This window comes from Microcaecilia unicolor, chromosome 3 (genome assembly GCF_901765095.1).
Source record: "Microcaecilia unicolor chromosome 3, aMicUni1.1, whole genome shotgun sequence".
In the NCBI taxonomy this organism is placed as follows: domain Eukaryota; kingdom Metazoa; phylum Chordata; class Amphibia; order Gymnophiona; family Siphonopidae; genus Microcaecilia; species Microcaecilia unicolor.
Window position 1 is genome coordinate 79,590,601 of NC_044033.1, and position 17,799 is coordinate 79,608,399.

Here is a 17,799-nt window from a genome sequence, read left to right on the forward strand (position 1 = left end):
AGACCAATGGTCCATCTAGCCCAGTATCCTGCTTCTAACAGAGGTCAATCCAAGTCATAAGTACCTTGCAGAAACCCAAATATTAGAAAGATGCCATGCTACCTTCACAGGACAAGCAGTGACTTCCCCCATGTCTATCTTAATTTTTTTTTTAATCCAGATATGTTAACCACTGAAACCACATCCTCTGACAATGAGGATGCCATACACTGTGTTTGTATATTGCGTGGGTTGGGGAGGAAGATAAGGGTTCAAAAATGGCTACAACAGAATGAATGCACTTTAACTTACAGAACCAAAGGGTCATTGAATAGCTGATGTATCATTTGACTTCCTTTGAATATTCCTCCTAATCTGGCTCATAGTTTTCATGTTTTGCATTGGACCTTATAAAATAGTATTTATTCAAATATATTCCAGTGGATCTGGGATGTGGAGACAATGCATGCTTGTGCTCTTTATCTCTCCCCCAGTTCCCCCTCCCATTTTCAAATTACATAGCTTAATTACTGCTTTCAATTGTTGTGATGCATCACACAGCAGTTAACAACAGAACCACACTAATGGAATCTTATCAACACATGAGTTCGTGGGCAAAAATATATTTCTTATTTATCATACCAAAGCAAATTTTACTTCACATTAACTGTTATAAAACCACCCTATAAAATACTTAGAAATAGGTTTCATTCATATAAATCCCTGCAAAACTACAAACATTTCAGAGACCAGCACAGGAGCAAAACAAGCAACGTGGATTGATAGACAAGTTATGAAAACGTATTACCAAAGAAACGTAACAAGCGTAGTGCATTTTATAAAATGACACTGTTACAATTACCCATCCATGCTCCTTATCTGGCAGCTTAAACCCTTATGATAGTACTATGAGACTACCACTAGGTGTCAGAGGCACCATTTTGAACCCACGCTGGTGACATGGAGAACGGGGCAGATGGACAATGGACACGCTCTTCAATTAAACTGGATCCAGTGCATATGATTGTACCCTCTATGTTAGCACAGGACAGAGACAGGATTCTTAAATTTACAGCTATGAAACAAAACATCCTTATTGTTGAAGAACAATTAATGTTTTCATAGATCTTTCTCCTGTGACTATTTCCTTAGAAACGATTAACTTTCTGAAATTTCCTTGTAAACTATTTATTAATCATCAAGGAGACACATAAATTGCTTTTGAGCCAAAACAACTGATTTCTTTTTTTCAAGTGATCAGTACCCTAAAACTGAGGCAACTGTTAATATGAAACTTAGTTCTCCGTTTGTTCCCAGCTGACTGGGAGATTAGGGATATTGTATTGGGCAGCACTTATTTGACTTGCTGTTCTCTTTTTCCACTAGGGGACTTCTGGACAAATTTTATGTTTATCATTTTTGCTTGAAAATGTTTATTATGTACTTTTCTTTTATGTATTATTGGTTTAATTATAATTTTCTAAAACTTTAATAAACTTTACATTTTTAAAAAATGTTTCCATTTTTTACATGACCATCATACTTTTCAGTATGGTTTGGGACTCAGGCTTATCATCCTACTCTCCCCCAATCTCCAAAATCCACAGAAACTGTGGTATTCCCCAAAGCATTATTCTCACCCCAATTCTTTTCAAATCTCTTTCTTAACCCTCTCGCAATTCTTAGTCAAAATTATGGGGTAAATGCCTTCCTATATATAGATGACAATGAGGTTTTGATCTACAATGAACCTCAAGACAAACTGTCTCGATGCAGTCACTGATTGGCTTACTACAAGCTTAAACTAAATTCACAAAAAAAACAGAAACTATTTGGTTCACCAGAAACATTCTGCTCTTCTTCACATGGGCACCCCTATTCTTATCAAGGACACTAAGCATGCTCTAGTATGACGGTTTCCTCATATTTGGACCCAAAGTCTGCTTTCCAGTGGGGAAAAACAAGTCTTTAGTCCTCTGGAAAATTCATTCAGTCCAATCTTTCCTTGGGACAATGGATTTAAGCATTATCCATCCACGTGTTTTTAATTGTCTCAAATACTTTGACTTTCTCCTGAAGGAACAGGACTGGCCACCTATCCTGTTTAAGATAAAATTAAAGATTCTCATCCTGGTCCATAGCACCTTGCATTCTGGCCAACATAGGTACAGCTCAGATCCACTAATCCTTTACAATCTTGCCTACTCCCTTAGATTCTCCAGGAGTAATTGCCTCTTGATCCCTCTGCTCAACAGGATCAGACATGAACACACATACTGTGCCTTTTGCTCACTAGTCTTGTCTTGTGGAACACTGTGCCCTATCAGTTAAGGGCCAAGAGCTCCTGCCCCAGATTTAAATTTGGTATTAAGATCTGAATATTCTCAATGGCCTACAGTAGTTATTTATTTATAAAATTTTATATACCCTCTCCTTGGTCAAAAAACACTCAGGGTGGTGTACAACAGCAGACAAAAAGCATGCAACAAAATGGCACAAATTATGCCTACATATATTAAGAAATTACATATCTAGAGCAGAGAAAAGCCAATTTTTCAAACCCTTCCTAAAATGCAGGAAGGAGGACTCTATTTTTACTATATCTGGCAAACCATTCCATCCTGCTCTAATTCTAAAAGCTCTCTTCTCCACAATTACTTTCTTATAACATCCTTGCCAGGGAACACTAATATGTTCTTCTGAGAAGATCAAGTGGATGACTTGGAATGCATTGTTTCAACCAAGACCACAGCATTCTAGGAATTTTATCAGATAAATTTTAACAGCTAAGAGCATCAGTTTGAAGATGTTCAGTGAGCCTTGAATCAATTCCAGGACTGACTTGGTAGCTACTTATCCTAACCTATTGTTACTCATCCTTAATGTCTCCTCTGTTTCCTTTATGATGGACTGTAACTTCCAGTCCCTCCCTTCCATATTTGCACAATTTTGTCAGTGTTGTGATGGCTGTGTCTCACCTGTGTGTCCTTTCTCTGTTCTAGTTCTGATGAATGTCCCTTTCAGTAGCTCATTCTGTAAACCACTGTGGTATATCAAATAAACTAAATGCTTAACCCACAGTAGTCTACCCTAGGTCCTCTTTGCTCCTTTTAGACCATCTTACCACTAGAAGCCATTGTTTTCCTCATTTCTCTCCCCCTGTAACCTCACCACATTCTTTCTTTTTAGCACCCCCTCCCTCCCCCCCCCCCCAAACAGTTCCTCTTATCTATCTTAGTCTTATCTTCATAGTCTATCTCAGGGGTTCTCAACCTAGCCCTTGGGATATACCCAGCCAGCCAAGTTTCGAGGATACCTACAAAGGAAGTGGTGTATGCAAATTTATCTCATGGATATTCTGAAAACCTGACTGGCTGGGTGTGTCCCAAGTCCTCCTCTCTTTCCAGTCTCATCCTTTTTTTTTTTTTTGTGGTCTCCTCTCCCTGGTTTTTTCTCATCTCACTCCTACTCAGCTTCCCTGCCCTGATTCCACTGATCCTCTCTCACTCCTACAATTCCTCTTCCCAATCTAGTTCTCTCTCACTCCCTTTCCTTCTCTAATTCTCCTTTACCTCATGCCATCCACCTAAACAGTAATTCTCTCACCTTCTTCCAATACTCTTCTCTCATTCCCTGAGTTCTCCTCTCGATCATGCCCATGCAGGTCCTCTTCTCTCATAAGAACATAAGAATAGCCATATTGGGTCAGACCAATGGTCCATCTAGCCCAGTATACTGTTTTACAAACAGTGGCCAAGCCAGGTCACAAGTACCTGGCAGAAACCCAAATCGTGGCAACACTCCATACTACAAATCCCAGGGCAAGTAGTTGCTTCTCATGTCTGTCTCAATAGCAGACTATGGACTTTTTCTCCAGGAATTTGTCCAAACCTTTTTAAAACCCAGATACGCTAACCGTTGTTACCATATCCTTCGGCAAAGTGTTACAGAGCTTAACCATTCGTTGAGTGAAAAAATATTTCCTCCTATTTGTTTTAAAAGTATTTCCATGTAACTTCCTCGAGTGTTCCCTAGTCTTCGTACTTTTGGAACAAGTGAAAAATTGACTTACTTCTACTCGTTCTACACCACTCAGCATTTTGTAGAACTCAATTGTATCTCCCCTCATCTGTCTCTTTTCCAAGCTGAAGAGCCCTAACCTCTTTAGCCTTTCCTTATACAAGAGGAGTTCCATCCCCTTTATCATTTTAGTTGCTCTTCTTTGAACCTTTTCTAATTCCGCTGTATCTTTTTTGAGATATGGCGACTAGAACTGAATGCAATACTCAAGGTGCGGACGCACCATGGAGCAATACAAAGGCATTATAGTGTTTTCGGTCTTATTCACCATCCCTTTCCTAATAATTCCTAGCATCCTGTTTGCTTTTTGGGCCGCCGCCACACACTAAGCAGAAGATTTCAGAGTATTATCTACAACGACACTCAGATCTTTTTCTTGAGCACTGACCCCCAAGGTGGACCCTAGCATTCTTCCTCTTCAGACCGCTTCTCAATCCCTTTCTCTCCAGGCTCTCCTCTCTCACCCTTATCCCGTTCCAGTCTTCATCTTTCTCACCCCTACCCAGCCTCCTTGTCCCAATCCTGGATCCTTTTCTGATTTGCAGGAGGTATGCAGCACTTTACCACTTGGAAGTCTCTAAGGAGACCCGCATTGTTCAAAAACCACAAGGACAATGGAATAAAAGGCAGTTGGCAGAAGCTACAAGCTGTGAAACAAGTGCACTATTCCTGTTGGTCAGGCTGGAACGGAGGCTGATATGCCCAAAGATGCAGGCTGGAAACATTACGTGGATTGGAAGGGAGAGAGGGAAGAGAGAAATTATGAAATGACTCATGCAAGATGGGGTTCAGAGAGACTAGGATGCATACTGGACAAGGGAGTGTCTGTCCTGGATGGAAGGCTAATATGCAGACATATTAGCCTTCATCTGGCTTCTGGAAATTACACCTAAAGTCTGTAATGTCTGAAGAAAATGAAGACAGTTTGCAACTTCTCTATTTTAAATCTGTTATGAAGGCTTTTGTTGCGGGGGTGACTTTCAAAAATGTGCATAGGTATTACATTTGTGGGTAATTTTTACCTGTAGACTGTACATCAAGTTTCAAAGGGGAGACATGAACATGGGTTTTACAAAAATTTAAATAAATACTTAACATAAAATGCACGTTTTTCTTAAAAAGAGAAAAAACATACTTTATCTTAAGAATAAACTGTCATAGCACTCAACATCGACACCAAGCGAAATATGCACACAGAAATGCAGAGGAAGCAAATAATCCCTTTGTTTTACTGATATGATGAGAGCTCCAAATACATATAAATAATTGATGCAGAACTTAGCAGTAAAATCTCAGAACATTATTTCTTCTATAACACATTTTGTTTTGATAAAAAGACTCTTCCCTGCCATGTGTCTAGAGTATGGAGAGGCAACTCCCATTCTCAAATGCCAAATTATAGGCTACTTCAGACTTATCACAAATTAAAGGGCTACCCCTAATGCTCAAAAATCAGGGTGGGAGAACATCCACAGTTGGGATGCCCCAGTTGATAGGCATGATGTTACTTGCTGCTAGGGTAGTGATGGCTAGGGATTGGAAAAGATCACAGGGCCCCACCTTGCAGGAATTGCTGGAAAAAGTTGGCAGTAGGATGCAATATAAGTCGACAATTCTAGTAAAGAAAAGAGTGGTCCAGTTTGAAGAAATATGGCAACCCTACATTCAATATATGGAGCAAGAGGGCCTCTCATAACTATTATAAATACATGTGATGAGAATTCTTCTTATATTTTATTATAGTATTTTTTGGTACAGAAAAATCTGGAACTAAGCTGGACACAGTTTCACTGGGTGATAGTTAAGTAGAATGGGATGAGGAGGGGAGGGAGGAGTATTAGGAGAGGTGAATGGGGGATTCACAGAATTGGTCACCTTTAGTTGAATATCTGAAATGTGATCGTTTATGCTTCATAATCTTTCTGGATAGTTATACACGTATCTAATGTATCTTGAAATTTGTAGTTGATAACTTTTTTAGCATGGTTATATACTGTTGCATCTTTGCCTGAAATAAAAATAAAGTAAAAAAAAAAAATCAGGGTGGCTTATTGTCCAACCAACTAAGTGTGCCTGACCAGAGAGGCTTCAAATCCAAATAGGTATTGCACTAGATTTGCTTGAAGAAAGTTGGCCTCCTTCCTACTGCTAAGAGCATCCATTTTGTGCTGGCAAGAGGACAATTATCATTGATGCTGGCATATCTCTCCCTACGATCACAATGAAATGGAACCTGTTGATATCACTGCTCTGTAGCTGTACTGCAAAACGACTACTCCCAGTGGCAATTGGCATTACATTTTTAAGATGAGCTAGCTAAAAGCTTGGTAAATATAGAGAGAATGAGGCAGAAAGGTGCATCCAGTCTGCCCAGTTTACTTCTATTTGTAACGCTACAGACATAGCTCTCTGGTTTCCACCTTCTCTTCTTTACAATTCTGTGCTTATCCCCTGTATTCGTGAGTTCTGTTATTGTCCTTGCTTCCATCAACTCCCCTGGAGACATCCATCACATTTCTTTGAAGTACTCTCTAACATTACTTCTGAGGCTACTCTCTTTGAACTTCATATCATGAACTGAAAAAAATTATTTTATGTCACTTTTAGGTATTTATATATCCCTATCATAACTAGAGTATACATATTGGGGCCCTTAAGTTTCAATCTATATGACTTTTGGTGTAGGGCCTACACCATTTTCATAGTCTTTCTCTGGACCACCTCCATAACAGCACAATACACTAGAGCAGTGGTTTCCAACTCAGTCCTCAGGGACTACCTGGCCAGTTGGGTTTTCAGGATACCCACAATAAATATCGACGAGAGAGATTTGTATGCAATGAAGGAAATGCATGTTAACACAGATCATGAATATTTTTTGTGGATATCCTGAAAACCCAACTGGCCAGGTGGTCCCTGCGGACATAGCTGAAACCAACAGCTTTGGATAAAGTCCTATTAAGGAGCTGCACAGAGGTCTATTGCCTCTTCTTTTCTACTGGCTAAGCCTCTCTCTATGCATACTAGCACTCCTCTGGCTTTGGCCACTATCTTACTACATTGGTAAGTAACCTCTGTAACTTTACAACTATGTGCTTTCAAAAAGAGTCTCAAAGTCTATCTACTAATCCCTCTTCATCATCTCTCAAAAAATATTGCCTCGAAAGGGCCCTAGAATTAAAACACTCCACTGATCTCCTTATTCAGCTAGACAGGTGCCGTCTCCTGACTGAACAGCAGCAAGCCACCTTGAATACTGAGTAATAGATTTTCCCTTTAATTTCATTCCAACTTGCTGGATGCATCTCATGCATCAATATTATTTATAAATCTTCCATTTAGGAATTTATGGAAGTTTGTCGTTATTAAAAAAAAATGGAAGGCACTCCATGAACATAACCAATCTCATCTTATTTTAGAGTAACTATAGCATGACATGGTATGGGCTGCTCATGTCTCAGGTTTCACAAGTTGTTCCAGAGGTCTTAATCTCTCTGCGTGGGTAGCACTAACTATGGTCACTTGGAATTTAAACACTAATTTCTGAAAAGCTCTTACATCACCTACAAATTCTTGGGATTACTTATGAAGAAAAATGGAGAAGGGGGCTTTGAACAACAAAAAAAAGTATTTGCCCTTAATCTTAAAAAAAATTAAAAACAGGTCAATTTTGAAAAGAACTCACCCAGACAGCAGCACCCCCTAGTCCCCTGATGGCGAACCTATGACACGCATGTCAGCACTGACACGCGTAGCAATTTTCGATGACACGCGGCGGCGCTGCAGTGTGGTCTGCCCTCCCTCCTCGTTCCCGGAAACTAACCTTAAAGCCTCCTTTCACGTCGCAGCAAGCAGCAGCAGGGCAGGCCACTCCTTCCTTCCATGTCCTGACCTCGCCTGACGTAACGTCCGCGAGGGCGGAGCACAGAAGGAAGGAGGAGAGGTCTGCCCTGCTGCTGCTTGCTGCAACGTGAAAGGAGGCTTTAAGGTTAGTTCCGGGCCCGGTAGCGGGTGGAGGGGGGCCCGGCAACCTCGGGTGGGCAGCGATCTCGGGTAGGGGAGGCCCGGGGGCGGTCCTAGTAGCAGTGATTTTTCTTGAAGTGACACACCACCCGAGTTATGCTCGGTTTTTTGGTGAATTTTGACACACCAAGCTCAAAAGGTTGCCCATCACTGCCCTAGTCAGATAAGTGCAGCTGATCAGGATATTAAGAGGAACTATCCAGGTAGCAGTGCTTCTGAATATCCATACAGACTGATTCAGCACTATCTAGACAGCGCCAGGAAGAAGCATAAGTAGAGCCAGGGCAGTCCCAAATAGTAGCAATATTCGATCCACTGTATGGATAACTAAGAACGGCACAAAGGCTGTTCTAATGTTATCCAGGGTTAAGTTATCTGGATAGTGGACCGGATATTACCACTATCTGGGTAAGTTCTAGTACTGCCTGCATTACCCCAGAAATTCAGTGCTAGCCATTATCCAGATAGTGACACTGAATGCCTGGATATTTTTTGACTGCTGCAGCTGACATTTAAAAAAATACACTGACTGCAACAGCTGAATTTTGACCTGAAAGAATTTTATGAAAACTTTTGGATAAAAAGAACTTCAAACATTTAGAAATATGAAAAGTCAGCAGAAAAAGACCATTTGGTCAATTCTGTCTGCCCATTTGTGGCTTCTTAATATGTTGTCACAGGCCTTAATCTCTGGTCGTCTTCCTCCCTCCACTATTAAAGTACATGCTTGTGTTTCTCCATTGTTTTGACTTTTAAAATCCCCACTTTTCTCATATCCATTTTGATTTTCTCTCCCATCAGTATCTATATATGTGGAGGGTTGTTATGAAAAGTCCAGACAGGTGCTGATATTCTGCTTATTTTATAAAGTTACCAGTAAATATGACAAATATTTCCAAATCACTTAAAATTCTTTCTTTAAAATGATATGGATATATTTGTGATACATACTGGAAGTGTTTTTTTTTTTTAAAGATTATTATTTATAATATTGCTTCCTTTTGGACGTTTGCCCCTGGATTCTATATAGCACACCTAGCATTCCGTGCCAAAATCCAGGCGTATTCTATAATAACGTGCGTAACTTAATTGGCTTAACAAGCCAATCAGAATTGTTAACAGCACATAAGCAATAATGAACACTAATTGGCAATAATTAGAATTTACGTGCAAAACTTCCTAAGTGTATTCTGTAACACACTGTGCCTAAATTTTAATGCTTGCAGGCAAAAAGGGGTGTGGTTATGGGCAGGGAATTGGGCGTTTCATGGCGTGTCAAAATCTATGCATGTTGTTATAGAATATGGCCCTCTGTGCCTAACTCTATGCGCCGGGAGTTACGCCACGTCTTTGCTGGTGTTGATGGAGATGCATAGTTTTAGGCGCTACGATATCAACTAAGTGTATTGGTTTTTTTTTTTACATTAAATTTTTATTGAATATATGAAAAATTTACAGACATTATATGCTCATTACAACTAAGCATAATTGGTCTAACAAACTTGTATTGAAAAAACTAGAGTTATTCAACCACCCCAACTAGTGTATTCTATATACCGCGCCAAATATAAGCGTCGCTTATAGAATACGTTTAGGCGGATGTGTTTTCCACTTGGATTTTTCAGGCCCACCATATACAGAATCTGGCCCTTGGCGTGTATTTCATAAAAGAAACATAGGCACCGTATGCCTTTAAAAATAGCAACCTAGAACTATCCAAAATAGAACACAAAAGTACTGTTCTGAAGGCATAAAAGTGTGGGGTGCAATTTGTGTACCTGGGTGCCTCCATTTAGGGACCCTGAGGCCATGCAAGAATAGAATGTTAGCAAAGCCCAGTATTGGTGCACTTAACATCTAGGTGCCTCCACTTACGGCAGCCATACAGCTTGCATAGCTGCGGGCGCCTAAATGCGGAAGCACATGCACAAGTTACAGTACTCTATAAGTTATGCCTACATCCACCCATTCTCCATCCCTGTGTATGTCCTCTTTGCAAATATGCTCTAAGTAAGTTAAGTGGGTATTTGCAGAACAGCCCGGAGGTGTGCATATGTCATTACTCTAACCACTGATATATGTAATGCCCTGGTAAATGCTAGAACCTGTTTACAGAATTGCCCTCTTTGCGTGTACTTGCATATTTTATAAAATACCTAACTACATCACAACTCTACCCCTGCTCCACCCAAACTATACTTCTGAGAACTCCTACAAGCACCCCGTATAAAGTATGTGCCATTTGGCCACACAGTTATATATAATAGCCCTTTTCCAAGTGTAAAAGGCATTGTGCATGCAGAAAATTCTATAGAAAACGAATCCCATAATGATCTTAGCCGGCAGTGGTGTCTGTCAGCAGATGGCACGATACAAATGCACACCTTCCTGAGGCAATGCTATCCTCATTACAAAGATCAGTGGATTTTGATTTTTGCATTTAATTACTTGTCTTTTTCGAATTCAAGCTGAAGGTAAGTTCTAAGCAAGCACATAAATGGGACTCCACCAGCAGCACACATGGGCATGGTACAAATGAACAAGGCACTTTGCATCTAGAATCTACTGCACAAATGTTCCTCTTGGAAGAAGCCTCTGGGATCATGCATCAGGGGAATGTGAATGGATACCAACTAGTTATACAATAACTTTTTTTTTTCCCTTTGAGCTTCCTGTGGTACTTTAGTGAAACCTGCAAGGCATTTGAAGATGGGAGATGCCTTCTGCCACAGCATTACACTAAATTTAAGACAAGATCTATATTTGGTATGTAGTTTAAAAGTTTTGCTTGCTGTATATTCATCTTCCTGCAGATTACACTATCTGCAATTGGATTGTGCTACATGGAAAAAAAACATGCAACCCTGGAAAATGCAGATGACCAATTTTTTAGACTCATTTTAAAAAATGTTCCAATTAAACAAAATATTGCTACTCAACCTTCTAGGGCTGGGATTCTGAAAGTAGACTACATTCAGTTTGGTTTTGATCAATCACTCCTCAAAAATGTTTGAAATATTGGAAGAGGCTCTCTTGCATATCATTTGCTATATTGGTTTTCAGTGGATGGCCTCTTGTATTAAACAAAGAGTTATTAAAAAAATGTTTGAACCATCTACTGGGTTTTTTTTATTTTTGTTTAGTTTTCAAAGAAAAATAAAAACACTCAATTCAGGAGCTACTGCATGAAAATTTCTGGAATCTCTCTAAAACCACAATCCCACTAAAAACCAAAGGCTGTTAAAAGAGCATGGCAGCAGGGATAGAAGCAAGAGGAGGCAGCACTCACAGAAGAGGCACAGGGGCTGGCCACTTTGGGAGAGTGAGGTGGAGAATAAGTCATCCTTGAAAGAACAGGCATCTCATCATCAGACACTGAGCTGGCAGGCTGTTCTCTGACGGTGCTGGTGTCGACCTGCAGGATGGGTTCAGGCGGCAGAAGCTTTACAGGCACAGACACAGGCATGACGATAGGGGTAAGACTATCCAACTCTTTAGTCTCCTGCTGCTGCTTCGTTTCTGCTTCATCCTGTACAGACAATTAAAGGCTTTCAGCCTTGATCAGCAAGTGCTTTCTTTCTTTGTAAGTACTATTAAAATTTATTAGCAGCTCGAAGAAAGCCACAGTGGTTTTAAAGCAGAGTAATATTAGTTTTCAAGAAAGTACACGCCAAAGGCAAGTTAAACATGTATTACACAAGGGCTTCACCCCTGCTACACTCCCACATTTAATAACCAGCCAACTGTGCAAACAATGGGTTATCTTCTTCAATTCAATTAAGCCTATAACCTGCCTCTATTCAATAGTGTTTATGTAATTCAGACTGTATTGAACAAGAAAGAGACAAAAATTACTCAGATTTGTATTCTTATGTATGTCAAACTAAAATATTTAACCACCAAACTGTAAAATCTAATTATTTTTTTGCAGCAAAGCCAAGCAAAGCAGTGGGCATTTATATGTGCACAGGAGTACAACCAATATTGTTCTTGCTTAACCTTACCTGCTTCAACTGAGGAGATGCTCGCATTCCCCCGTGAGACCTCATGTGGCCATTAAGAGCAGGCAGACTCTTAAATTCCTTGTAGCACACAGAACAAGTCATCCTGCTCTTTGCATCAGACCGGTCAGGAAACGTCTCTTTCTGCAAATCCCTGTTTGTACAGAGAAAGAAACACTGAACTCCTAGGCTCACAAAACATGCCAGTTTTTCCCTGATGTTAGCAGTCCTTGGAATGAATTGTTGATCAACAGATAATATGGAGATGCACTTGATTTGTGATGTTGTTTCTCCCTCAGCAAAGATAGTGATTCTGTTCAAACTACAGCACACCAGGTGGCAAATCTGATGCCTCTGGGATCTATCATCTGTGCCTAAGTAGAGTTAAGAGTTCTCAATGCTGCATGCCATCATATGGGCTTTCAGACTGTCTTTGTTCCTTTTAATGTAAGCAATACATACAGCACAATAACTAAACTACAACTGCTGACACAGGTATCTCACTAAAAAACAGTAACAAAATGCAGACAAACTGTCTAGCTTAGAGGGCACGAATAGTCAATTAGAAAGGTAATGAAAATGTGACACACTAGGATTTGCTGAACCATGTATGTAGCTATATGTTTGCAGAATTACTAAAAATTGTAATAAGTCTGTGAAACACTGACTTGTACCAATTTCATGAATTTAGAATGTCTGTCTTTCTACCTCCCAACCTTGAACCCGTCATGTACTTTTGATCACTGCTGACATCTCCTGTTCTGAGAGCAATCTTTGTCCCAAGCTGCTTTTGTTGTCAGTTTGTCTTCAGTGTATCAGGTTGCTGAGGCAAGTTTTTAATGACAAGCTGATACATAAAGACTGAAATGACTAAGCCAGAGGAGTTTTCTAGTGGTCCATTTATTTTGCTTTAGGCAAGAAAAAAACCCTAGTAATTCACAGTCGTGTTGAAACGTAGATCCCAGCTGAGTTCCACTACTTATCAAATCACAGTACGGCTGATGCTATGCACACTCACTTTCATTTCTATTAATATTTTAAATGGTTGGCAAGTCTTACTAGGAGAACAAAACTGATTTCATGCTGGTACTTGCTGTGAATTATGATTCAGGGCTCTGTTCTGGGTGATACACACCTGGCTGCCCTTTAATCTACAGGATCAACTACTGGTCATCGCCACTGTTTTTTTTTTTTTTTTTTTTTGCTTGTGCCCTTTAAAGTTAACATACAGCTCTCCAACACATTGAACAAAAGTTTGTGCATCATCATGGAGGGAACAATGGTTCCCCTGGTGCATACCTAGCCTCAAATCGTGTACAAAATAAACTTTTGATTGCAGGCTATTTTCTGCTATGGAGTGCATATATTAAAAAAATCATGTATCCCACACTATATACAATTCTAGTGCTATGCTACACAGCTGATTTTTATGATCAGCAAAGTTGAAAAAGTTCCTTTAACAATAGTTAATGATGTCAGTAGCAAATAATGACCTCTGAAAAATCACATATAAACAGCTTTTTATCAAGAAAGAAAGCATAATACCTTTGTTCTGGGGAAACCACTTGCAGTCTGCTTTCTGACAGAGGGACCTGATATCAAGCACAGAAAAAGAATACTATTAGGAATAAAGTATTATACTGCTTTGTTTATTTAGTACAGTAATGGGATGCTGTAGAATAAAGCGGGTGCTATTGCTAACGGTTGCGACCGCTTTGTGCTGGCACTGATAAAGACTCATTCTAGTTAACTCCATTAGGCACCCTCTTATTCAAATGCTAATGCTAATGATATGAAATATATTCTGAACTGCTGGTTTGGAGAGGTTGTCACGTGAAACACAATAGAAGAGGTTTGTATAAAAATAAGAGTTGAAGGATATTAGTGGTAGTCAAACAAGGAAACATAGTTGGCCTGTCTGATGGTCCAGTGGCAGTGCTATACACTGTAATGTGGGAGACATGGGTTCAGTTCTTGTATCTGGTTTCTGTTTGCCTACTTGACAAGAGATGGGGATCCTGTGGCAGTAGCACTCATAACCTCTGGGGGAAGAGGATCCCAACCATCAAAGAACACTAACACTTTTGGATGGGGTTTAAGGTTCGCATACACCAGGTACTAAAGGCAGCTGCAATATATGGTCCTTTATTGGACTGTGTCAGTATGATGCCTGGGTAATAGAGTGAAGATGGTAGGATTTAACTGTAGTGAGACAATCCTACAAAGTGTACACAAAAAAGTGGAGCACCTGCTATAAATGGCACTGGAAAAGATTTTGATTAAGATGAAGCTCAAGTCATGAGGAACATGAATAAGACCAAAGACCAAAGCCAAAAAAAACCAGGAAACCCATGCTCCAGCCTCAATCTCCTGAAGGTCCTTCCTCCGGAGAAAAGTATTTCATACCACTCTGAATTTACCAACAGGCCTGATATTACAACTGAGTATTCTGAAGAATGACACATATTTTAAGGAAATAAAGAAACCAATAGGTTCATGCCAGGGCATAAAATATGTCAGTTGATGTACACTAAAAATAATTTTCCCTTCCTTTGACTAGCAAAATAAATCACCATTTTAAGGTAGCCTATTTATATGCACTAGAATTAGGGAATATATTTTCCAGTATCAAACCCTAGACCAATCCTATGCTTTGCAACGCAGTGCTGAGTTGGTACATCAAATAATATTTAACACTTCCATCCTGTGGATGCACTGCCTAAAGTTGACAATCCTCCACTCAGTAGATAACACTAGAGAAGGGATTCTCAACCCAATCCTCGAGACACACCTAGCCAGTCAGGCTTTCAGGATATCCACTAGGAATATGCATGAGATAAACTTGCATATGCTATCTTCATGGTTGCAAATCTCTCTCATGCATATTAATTATGGGTATCTTGAAAATCGGACTAGCTAGGTGTGTCCTGAGGACTGGGTTGAGAACCCCTGCATTAGAGAATGAGAATAATGGAAGGGATGGTTGGGAAGGTAAGAAAACAGCCAACAGAAGAAAATCTCTCAGGCCTGGAAGTTTCTGTCCCATGGTTCACAAAAGGCTAATTAACAGAGCTGACCTAGAGAACTCTGCATTTTGTTCTGAGAAAGAGGGATGCTACAGACACAGGACCAGCGACTCTTGTAATATGGTGAGCCACATGACATTTCTGGAGTTTTCATCCTAGACATCTTCGTCATAATATCCCAGTGGGACAGGTCCTGAGATTTTGAAGATTATGTATGTCATTGTCAGAATTTAAGACTCAAGAGTTAAACATGTTTTAGCATTTTATTGACAGGGGTTACCCTGAGGGTACTGTTAGAAAAGCATGTAAGTGGGCTTCATATGCTGAACATCGGTGGCTGATGTTACCTAAACCCAACAGGAATATAAAGGAACAGATGTGTTCTACCTTATTCTGCTAAAGTCTTTGATGTGAAGAGGATGTATTGAAACACTGGCAAGTACTACAGAATTCGACCCCGATAATTGCATATACGAGAATTAAAAATTTGGGAGACCAACTGATGAGTTCTGTTATCTGTTTAGAATGAAGATTGTCTAAACAGTTGGTCACTTCAGCTGTGGCAGATGCACTTATGATTTGGCGTGGAGTATGATACAGATACTGATCCCAGAGCAAGTTAGGATATGCTACCTAAAACAAAAGTCAGATTGAAATACCTGTCCCTGTGGAAAATATTATACTGGATATACTACACATAAGATGAAATATAGCTGAACATCTTAGTAATATAAGACAGTCAAGAGTGGGAGCACCAGTGGTAGAACCCTGGTGGGCAAATCATCATCAATTGTGGGATTTGAGATTTATAGTACTTTTATCTTTAAATTTTCTAAGAGAGGGTAATGTTGTACAAGTTCTACTGAATAGTGAACAAAAATTCATTTTTTAATGGTTTCCCCTGGGGGTTTAAACAAGAACATTGCATGATTCTCATCATAAGCTTCAACAGTGCATGCGTGGTATTGCCCAACTTCAGACTGAAAAGGACACGTGGCATCTTTGACTCTCCTGAGTGCCATATTGAAGTGGAGGGGCGCGCAGGGTTACCATATAGCTCCAGAAAAAGGAGGACACATTGAGCCAGTCTGGGTTTTACTTCCATTGCTTTCAATGGAAGAAAAACCCGGACCGGATCAATATGTCCTCCTTTTTCTGGAGCCATATGGTAACCCTAGGGGCGCATTACCTGCTATATGTCAGTAATTATGTTTTGAAAGGTTTTTGCTTATAAGATGATGTTATATCAATTATGTTTTTTGGTTTTGGGGAGTACGTTATATCTTGAAGTATAATCCTGCATCTATTGCACACGATGGCTGAAGTTCTCGATTGATGACTTTGCAGAAAGAAATTGAAGAGTGAAACAACTTGCCTTCATTATTAGATCAGATAAGTGCTATAATATTTGTTGAATACTGATAGACAGTAGAGTGAATTACAGTACTTACTATGGACACTGTATTCTAATAAGTTAGGCATCCTGATGTGCAATGATAAATGACAGTGACTGGAAGTGGAAAGAAATTTTCACATTGATATAAGTCACATATTGATTTCTAAGCACATCACAGTCACAAAATTTTTATAAATTGATAATATTCTTGGTTTATTATTTTGATCAAGTAAGAAAATTCAGCAGTGCATATCCATGGATCTCTGATCTGGTCCGAGAAAATGTCCTGTTCCTCTTAATACCAATCTTGAAAACTGGCATCACCTGACTCCTAGCACTATATCAAGATGCACTACTAGAGATTACTTTTTGGTGTCAAGAGATCTGATCATACTATGCCAATTTTAAAAGGTTTGATTTGGCTTCCAATAAAAGTTTTCAGTGTATTGGTTTTGATACACCAGCAAGTGTATACCATGGTTCCACAGTATTTCACGAACGTTCTGTCTATGTACCACCAAATTGGGCCTTACACAATTATATATAGATGTAAGTCATTTTTCTGATACACACAATCAAGCCTTTTCCACTGGAGAAACAAATTTATGGAATCATCTGCCTAGTCATTTAAGACTTTGTTCAAACAGACAATTTAAGAAATATTTGAAGAAATATTATTTTATTAAAGTTAATGACAATTTTGAATTTTTCTGGTGGTTCTCTCTAGAGATTGTATTATTTTTAAATTAAATTAATGTAGTTTATTGTAATCTTGTTTGTTACAATTTTTATGAATGTTTTTATTGCAAACTGCTTTGGTAATAAAGCTGGATATACATTTTTAAATTAAAATAAATAAAAAATAAATATTCTCTTATTTGGTAGACTAAATCCTAGCAGGGGTCAGGTGCTGAATTTTCCAAGATGTCAGCAGGAAAAGCAAGATGCCAATGGACACCTATCTGGACCAGGTAAATGTTATTGTTCCAGAGGGAGTAGGGGGATGACACATATCAAAGCATATCTTTCCCTTATATATAGCATTCATTAAGTAATCCTAGTATGCCTTTATGGCCTTACACTTCATATCTGCCTTGATTACCCAACAGTATAGCTAGAGGCAGAGAAGAGCGAGCTTTGTTTGCCTCACAGAAGGGCTCTGTTTCAGCAGCATCTACCCTACATGACTCCCTCTTACAGCATCTTCAGCCGTCTATATTCTGAGGTGGTCCAGCCTTTATATATTTCAGTCTTGCCAGGACCTCAGGAGCTTGGTCACTTTTCTCCTTCATGT

General features: G+C 39.4%; 1 protein-coding gene across 4 annotated transcripts in view; it reads right to left on the reverse strand.

Annotated features, from left to right (window-relative positions):
- The window catches only part of TRERF1 (transcriptional regulating factor 1), a 329,029-nt gene that overhangs the window by 84,295 nt on the left and 226,935 nt on the right, over window positions 1–17,799 (reverse strand). For 3 of the 4 annotated variants that reach the window (XM_030196089.1, XM_030196091.1, XM_030196090.1), the window contains exons 4-6: window positions 13,629–13,675; window positions 12,087–12,237; window positions 11,372–11,611 (exon numbers count right to left, since the gene is read on the reverse strand). In XM_030196089.1, the coding sequence (XP_030051949.1) occupies window positions 11,372–11,611; window positions 12,087–12,237; window positions 13,629–13,675 (438 nt within the window). The remainder of the gene's footprint in view (window positions 1–11,371; window positions 11,612–12,086; window positions 12,238–13,628; window positions 13,676–17,799) is intronic. The other variant, XM_030196092.1, reaches the window with a different exon arrangement.